Source organism: Lithobates pipiens, unplaced genomic scaffold (assembly GCF_037356315.1).
Source record: "Lithobates pipiens isolate NorthernLeopardFrog02 unplaced genomic scaffold, aLitPip1_a1.2 Scaffold_8, whole genome shotgun sequence".
Classification (NCBI taxonomy): Eukaryota; Metazoa; Chordata; class Amphibia; order Anura; family Ranidae; genus Lithobates; species Lithobates pipiens.
In genome coordinates, this window is record NW_027507903.1 from 390693551 (window position 1) to 390701951 (window position 8401).

Genomic DNA, 8401 nt, shown 5'->3' on the forward strand with positions numbered 1-8401 from the left:
TACCTGACACAGGAGCCAGCGAAGTCGCCGCTGTTACCTGTAGTCCGCCGCATCCATCTTGGTTGTGGCGTCTCTCGCAGCTCCGACGAATGACAGCGGAGAAGCCGCGATGACGTCACTCCCGCGCATGCGCACGGGAGTCGCGTCTCGGAGCTCCGACGCTGCCATTCGCCGGAGCCGCGATGACGTCACTCCCGCGCATGCGCACGGGAGTAGACAAATTTGGCAAATCCATTCTTGGACTTGCCGCATTTAGTGCGCCTGCGCGCCGCTGTCTACGGCGCATGCGCCGTAGACAGCGGTGCCCATTTTCGGGCAAATATCTCCTAAACCATATAGGTTTAGGAGATATTACTTGGACCTACAGGTAAGCCTTAATCTAGGCTTACCTGTAGGTCAAAGTTGTTTGGAAGGGTTTACTTCCATTTTAAAGTGTTTTATTGCATTTGTGGATGAGGCGCTTTATCTTCTCAGAATGTAAAGCTAACCATTCCTCTTGGCAAAAAGCCCCCAGTTCCTGTAAATTCTTGGCCTGTCTTGCATGAACTACACGTTTGAGATCTCCCCAGAGTGGCTCAATGATATTGAGGTCAGGAGACTGACATGGCCACTCCAGAACCTTCACTTTTTATTCTACTGTAGGAAATGACAGGTTGACTTGGCCATGTGTTTTGGATCATTGTCATGTTGGAATGTCCAAGTACATCCCATGTGCAGCTTCCTTGCTGATAAATGCAAATGTTCCTTCAGTATTTTTTGACAACATACTGCATTCATCTTGCCATCAATTTTGAACAAATTTCCTGTGCCTTTGTAGCTCACACATCTCCAAAACATCAGCGTTCTACCTCTGTGTTTCACAGTAGGAATGGTGTACCTTTCATCATAGGCCTTGTTGACTCGTCTCCAAATGTAGCGTTTATGGTCATGGCCAAAAAGCTACATTTTGGTCTCATCACTCCAAATGACTTTGTGCCAGAAGGTTTGAGGCTTGCCTTTGTGCTGTTTGGTGTACACGAAGTGGGGTACTTTGTGGCATTTGCGTGGTAATGGCTTTTTTCTGGCGACTCGACCATGCAGCCTATCTTTCTTCAAGTACCTCCTCATTGTGCATCTTGAAACAGCCACACCACATGTTTTCTGAGAGTCCCGTATTTCACCTGAAGTTTTGTGGGTTTCCTGGTAGTTGTGGCTGAAATTTTAGTTGTTCTACCTGACCATGGTTTGGTTTCAACAAACCCCTAGTTTTCCACTTAGAGTTTGAACACTGATGATTGGCATTCTCAATTTTTTGGATATCTTTTTATATCCCTTTCCTGTTTTATACAGTTCAACTACCTTTTCCTGCAGATCCTTTCACAATTCTTTTGCTTTCCTCATGACTCAGAATCCAGAAACGTCAGTGCAGCACTGGAAGAAGGATAAAGATGCAAGGGTCTGTCAGGAGTCCACAAACTATATAATTTTTTTTTGTTTTTTTCCCCCCAAAATGTTTGCTCTGTTTTTTGTTTTTGCAAAAAATAAAAAAAACACAGTGGTAATTAAAAACCACCAAAAAATCTTATTTGTGTGAAAAAAAATTATAGAAATGTAATTTGTTCAGTGTTGCACAACTGCGTGTGATGGCGCTGAAACCTGAAAATTAGCCTGAGCAGGAAGGGGGTAAAAGTGCCCAGTATTGAAGTGGAAGTGCTTACCCTTAACTTTTGTGACTATGAAGGGTCATGTTCCCTTGTCTAGTAATTTGATTGCATTTTGATATTGGTTATTCCTCTAACTGACTGACTGATTTCTTCAATTTCTCAGGGATGAGAGTGCTCTAAAGTCAACTTTCCTGCAGAACATGGTTGAAGACAGAACAGAATCAGCCTTATCATATTACGAGTTTCTTCTCCACCTCCAGCAGCAAGTGAACAAGTAAACCACTGCATAGATCATGTGTGCAAGAGAATTCCCTCTCAGCAGTAACCCATACAATGGCCCAATTAATGCCACGTCTGCAATGTTGGGTCCCTAGGCCTCGTGATTTAAGATGTGCATACACTGTGATTTCAACAAAAATAATCTAATGAACATATATTGGAACTGAGATGTGCAAGCAGATATGCTGTCATTTTAAATGGGATATAAGGAATACAAAAAAAAGAGGATGCCTTTGTGCCAGGTGTCTGTAAGAACTGTTACTACTGTCAAGTGAGCGAGTCAACACACTACGCAGCAGCCCTTGTTGGCATCATATAGTTTCCACAATATAAAGGAGGCAAAAAGACCTTTAAAAATATATAGCCAAATCTTACTTTGGAATACAGTTTTTGTTTTGCTTTTTCTTCTTTTGCTGCTAGTTTTTGAAAATGAAATACAAGTTGCTGCTATAAGAGGAACTGCTTTGTATTCACATATGTATGTTTTCATAATTTGACAGAACTTAAATGCGTTTACAATGGGCCATAGAGCGTTTTTTTGTTTTTGTTTTAATCTTCTTCCCTCCACCTGGATTTCTAGGATGTGTTCAATATGATCCTGATTTTAAATGTACTGGAAGTGATATGTGGTCAAATTGCTTTCCCAAGCTTTTTGTAAAAGCTAACTCCACCCAGAACCACTTTATTTTTTTGGGATTGTAGAAAGCACCTCTAATAGTAAAGTTAAACTTGCCCTTTACCTCTGTCTATCCGCTACAATGTGCGGGTTTCTGCACAGATGTCAATGGAAATCACACCCCGTAGTCGCCAAAAGTAGTACAGAAACCACTTTTGGGAATCTGTGCGTTGCTGCAAATGCGGCGTCGCACAGATTCGGACAGTGCCAATGTTGGCAATTGCTGTTGATTTGACATGCGATTTGATATATCAAATCACATGCCAAATCGCTCCAATTTGTACCTGGGCTTAATGTAAAATGCAGATTTTGTGGACTTACAATCCACTGGTTTTGGGTAGAGTTTTTAAAAGGAATCTGTTCTTAATCAAAATACTTGTTTAATAGGCCTTTGATGTAATCTGTCATTCTCTAAATTCTAGGAATAACCTCCTCAAGACCAGGATTCAGAAAATAGTCAAGTCAAAAGTTTTTATCTGAGGCTTGTAAGAGATGTCATAGTTAACTTCTGGCAAGAAATGGGAACATTATTTTGTGTCTGTGATTATTACAAGACGTTCTTTGACACTGAAGCCATTTGTATTTTAGCAATAGTTTTTCATATAGTGCTTTAGTTGGCAGTAACTAGGGAACAAACAAAATAATTTTTTAAGAACTATAAAAATAAGACCATAAAAGTAACCATTTAAAATAATGGATCAGAGTGTTTCCCCAGAATCTGAGTATTTTGTTGCTGTGCATAATTCTCTTGAATAGACCTTTTAAACTACAGGGAACACTAAGTTGATCATTACACCAGAGATATAGTCAGTTAAAATCCTGTCCAAATTTAAACTTTTCTTGTAAAATCAGGCTTGGTAATGATCTCACTATTTGTCCATTAAGGTATTGTCCTTCTGGACAAATGGGAATGCCTGGGAAGCAGGATAAATTGGGTCCAAATCAATGGCGGAATTATTGTAAAGCTCTGGCCTGCTTTGAATTTATAAACATTTCCACCATTTTAACTGGATTATGCATAAATGCTGCATGTAGCTATTAATTTTCCATCTGGCATAATGGCAGATATGAAAAAAATTATTTCAGGTAGGGGGACGATGCGTGCGTGGTGATTTGATTATCTTAAGGGTCTATGTCAACGGTCTTTGAGCTTTTATTCATGTCATCAGCTTGGAACACTTCTAAAATCTTTCAAAAGTCTTTGACAAGTGCAGTTGACCTGCATCAAGCTGATTTAGCTTTTGAGGAACAAAAGCCTCATCGACGCAGTAGAAAACCTTAGACTCCCATAGCTAAAACAGTCTTGCTATACACAGTGCGGATGTATAGAACGTTTTAGCATCCTGATGGGTCTGTAGCAGAGATGTAGCCACAGACAATTCCAGTTGCTTAAGGTGACCACATTCAATAATTGCATGTGGTAAGAACCTTGAGTCTGGGCCCCAGGAAGTTGCTTATTTTATCCTTGGTATCATATGCCACTGGTCCAAGCTCAGCAACTTCTCATTTATGCAAATAAACATTTTTGTCCTGTAACTGATCACAAGTTTCATAGAAAATTTAAGTTATTTTAACTTTCAAAGGTCTGCAAGCAATTCTTGCATAATCAAGTCCAAAAGCCCTTGATTAGTCACAGGAGACTAGCACTCGTGTTTGGTTGTACAGTAGTACAATCCCAAATCATTACTGTAGTATATGAAACCATATGAGCCAATCTTTCAGTAGTCACACTGGTGTAAAAATGACTCCCAGATCCAATAAGCTCTTCAGCAAGAGTGGCATCAGAGTCCATCAGAATTAAAGCTACTTGCATGTCTTAAGCATTTTGTACCTACTTACTAGGTGGTTTCAGTGCTTTTCCACCAGTAACTTTATTGTGTATGGGGCAAGTACATACTAACCATATTCTGGTAACCATTCAACCAAGTTATTTAAATGTTTGAGAACCATTTGCTTGATAACATCGGATTTTAACATATATATTTGTGGCTACATCTGTAGAAAATCTATCTGGTTAAAGCTAAAGTGGCGTTGGTCACCACTGTCAGAAGGGTCTCAAAATTGTTCTATAAAGGTTTTTCTGTTAATAATCTGAATCACTGATGCATTTGACTAATGTTTCAAACATGGAATGTGGTACCAGATGGAGAAAAAGGTACCGCTCAAAATAAAGTAAGCCCCTTTCTTGCATGCCTCTAAGATATTACCACAAAATGTTGCTAACACTTTGGTTCTGTGTGGGATTGCACCTTACGAAGCGAAGAAGGGTGGCTGCAAAGGTTTAGACACCGACACATTGCGCATCAAATAATTTCTGCCGTCCTTGGTTTTTTTCTTTTCTTTTTTTTTTTTTTTTTTTCTAATTTGGCATAACGTTATTATTGATTAATTTATTGTGAAGTGGAAGGATAGAACAAAATGTGTGTAACTGAGTAATTTCAGTTTTCATTGTTTTAATAAAATGCACCTTTTATTCTCAGATTTCTTGTTAATAAAGTTTTTAGGATTCTATAACATTTTTACTTATCTAATTTTACGCCATCAGCTCCGATGGTCAAAGTACAAATTCAGCATTCTACAGCATTATTGCAATGTTTCAATTAAAATCCACTTATCGCATACTAAGCAGAACGTATTTATAATCATGCATAAAGTTTATCTGCCAAGATTATTCAAATAAAAAAACTTACTAAACAAACTCTCTTAAACTGCAGATGCTATATAGTTGCTTTTGGCTTTGTATTTGATGAGAATCATGATTATAACAAGCATTTAGCAGACTTTAGACCGCTGTTTCTGGAAGACTACTAAGGTGATTTTTTTGCAGACACTAAATTTTTAGTAAATGCATGCTTTAGCTGGCTAAATGCCTTCTGCACAAGATGATCTGGCTAGCGTTTACTGACATTAAAAATTGCGTTTGTATGCAAGTGTAAATGACCAGATTTCATAAACATCCAGCCAACCTTCTTGACCTATGCTGGAAGGGTCCTTTTGTGTGTGGTAAAAAAAATCTGTAGAGATGGAAGTATTTTTCTTCAATAAATTTTTATTTCATTCTATATTTGATTTCACAGAAAACTATTTTAAGGTTAAAAACTCATTTGTGTGTTACTTTTACCCCAGTTCTAACACAGAGCAAGAACTAAAAGTGATTTGTAAAGCTTTTTTTTTTCTGCTCTGTGGTATTACAGTAGTATTGCACATGGTGAGCCCTTGCCTCTTCTGGAGCCCTCCACCAGCAGCTCGGTCCTCCCTTTTTTTTTATTTTTATTATGAGTGCCCTCTTAGCCAGCTGTGTTCTGAGGGGGCACCTGTTTGGGTGTGCTCCCAAGCCGGACTGTGTGCATCTATAGACCCACACGCTCCATCCTCATAGGTTTGGACTGACGGCAGCAGGAGCCTGCCATCAGTGGGCTCTGTGAGAGCAGAAAGAGAGCCCAGCACTGCTGCAGGGGTGAGAGTGCTGGATTGCGACAGGATTTGTGTAAGTGCTAAAGGCTTAACCCCAAAAAAAAGCTTTAAAGCAGATTACACAGCACAGTGCTTCTGCTGTGTAATCTGCTCCCCTCCAAACTGTAAAAAAACAAAACAACCCTCCCTGAGCCTGCCACTTCCTGTATCCCCCCTCTGCGCTAACCACAAAAATAAGGGCTGCTGATCCTCGACCACCGTGGTCAGTTTGTCCCTGCATCATATGCCGCTATGCTGTCCCCTTTGCTCTCCTCTCCCCCCTCAACCCCTCCTTCCTACCTGTCATCTCCCTCTGTCTTTGGCCCCGCCGCTATTATTGTAAAATAAAAACCTAAAATTGCCACTGCCAGCCCCTCTATTAGAGGCTGGCATAGCATACTATGTAAGTAGTTTTCAAAAACAAGCATTCTAAATACTGAATTTGAGTTGTCTTCAGGTCAGTCACATGACTTGCAGCCACTTTACAGCTGCGATACAGAGCGTCTGCGGAGGAGACGAGTGGCCACATGATCTCCCTGGCTGACGTCAGGGAGATCAGGGCTCCTCGCGCAAAAGACATCCACCGGAGCTGTAAAGCATCCGCGAGTCGTGACCAGCCTGAAGACAGCTCAGATTTGGTATTTAGAATGCTCGTTTTTGAAAACTACTTACATAGTGTGCTATGCCAGCCTCTAATAGAGGGGCTGGCATAGACTTCTATAAATGGGTTAATACTTAATGTGATTAAATTTTCTCTATAAATGGGTTAACAAACCCTTAAGAATGGCTGGGTAACAGGCAGTGGAAGATTTGTTACCTTGCAGAGTTATGCATTAACTTAAAAACGATTGCGCTTAGAACCACTTGAAGTTAAAGTAGTTGTAAACCCTTACAGACCATTTTTCACTACAGGTAAGCCTATAAAAAGGCTTACCTGTAGCTGCCATGGATATCTCTTAAACCTGCACGGTTTAGGAGATATCCCCCGTACCAGCATGTGCCGATGTGATCGGTACATGTACACTGAAGCAATGGCTCGTTCGTGCCATTGCTTCAGCTGATATGCAGTTACTGTTTTTTTTTTTTTTTTTTTTATTTTACATTTGTGGGTTTACAACCACTTTAATAGTCATTTCAATTTTCTGAAATGTTCTCGGCATGGTTATTTCCCCTAGGGACTGCATCCATTTATGCATGCAATCTTGAAAAATGTTTGTCTTGTCTGTATCGATTTGATTAAATGACTAGAATTTGTGTTTGTTTATATATTACACACAGCTCAAAAAAATTAAAGGAACACTTGGAAAACACATCAGATCTCAATGGGGAAAAATATCATGCTGGATATCTATACTGACATGGCCTGGGTAATTTGTTAGGGACAAAAGGATGCCACAAGATTTGATGGAAATTAAAATTATCAACCTACAGAGGGCTGAATTCAAAGACACCCTGAAAATCAAAGTGAAAAAATGATGCAGCGAGCTAGTCCATTTTGCTGAATGTTCTAAATGGTACTCAGTAGTTTGGCTCCTACGTGCCTGTATGCATGCCTAACGGTGTAGGGCATGCTTCTAATGAGACAAAGGATCCTCACAGATCTGCACCAGGGCATCACTGAGTTGCAACCTGGCGATGTTGGATGGACCGAAACATAATGTCCAAGAGGTGTTCTATTGAATTTCGGTCAGGGGAGCGTGAGGGACATTCATTGGTATCAATTCCTTCATCCTCCATAAACTGGCTGCGCACACTTGCCACATGAGGCCGGATATCGTCGTGCACCAGGAGGAACCCAGGACCCACTGCACGAGCGTAGGGTCTGACAATGAGTCCAAGGCTTTGTTCCCGATACCTAACAGCAGTCAGGGTGCTGTTGCCTAGCCTGTCGAGGTCTGTGCGACCCTCCATCGATATGCATCCCCAGACCAACATTGACACCACCAAACCAGTCATGCTAAACGATATTACAGGCAGCTTAATGTTCTCCATGACTTCTCCAGACCCTTTCACGTCTGTCACATGTGCTCAGGGTGGACCTGCTCTCATCTCTGAATAGCACAGGGTGCTAGTGGCAGACCTGCCAATTCTGATGCTTAATGCCACACTCATGAAGTCTGTTTCTAAATGGACATTCACACCAGGGGCATGCTGGAGGTCATTTTGTAGGCCTCTGGTAGTACTCACCCTTTTCCTCCTTGCACAAAGGAGCAGATACCAGTCCTGATGGGTTTAGGACCTTCTACAGCCCAGTCCAGCTCTCCTAGAGTAACTGCCTGTCTCCTGGAATCTCCTCCATTTTTTCTTAAGAGTTTGCTGGGAGACAGCAAATCTGGCAATAGCACGTATT

The 8401-nt window shown here is 40.9% G+C and overlaps 1 protein-coding gene across 2 annotated transcripts in view; it reads left to right on the forward strand.

Moving 5' to 3' along the window:
- SEC24A (SEC24 homolog A, COPII component) overlaps nt 1-5660 on the forward strand; it is a 209413-nt gene extending 203753 nt beyond the window's left edge. For both annotated transcript variants that reach the window (XM_077473942.1, XM_077473943.1), the window contains one exon: nt 1807-5660. In XM_077473942.1, coding sequence (XP_077330068.1) covers nt 1807-1921 — 115 coding nt within the window. In that variant the 3' untranslated portion in view covers nt 1922-5660. The remainder of the gene's footprint in view (nt 1-1806) is intronic.
- The last annotated feature ends 2741 nt before the right edge of the window (nt 5661-8401 follow it).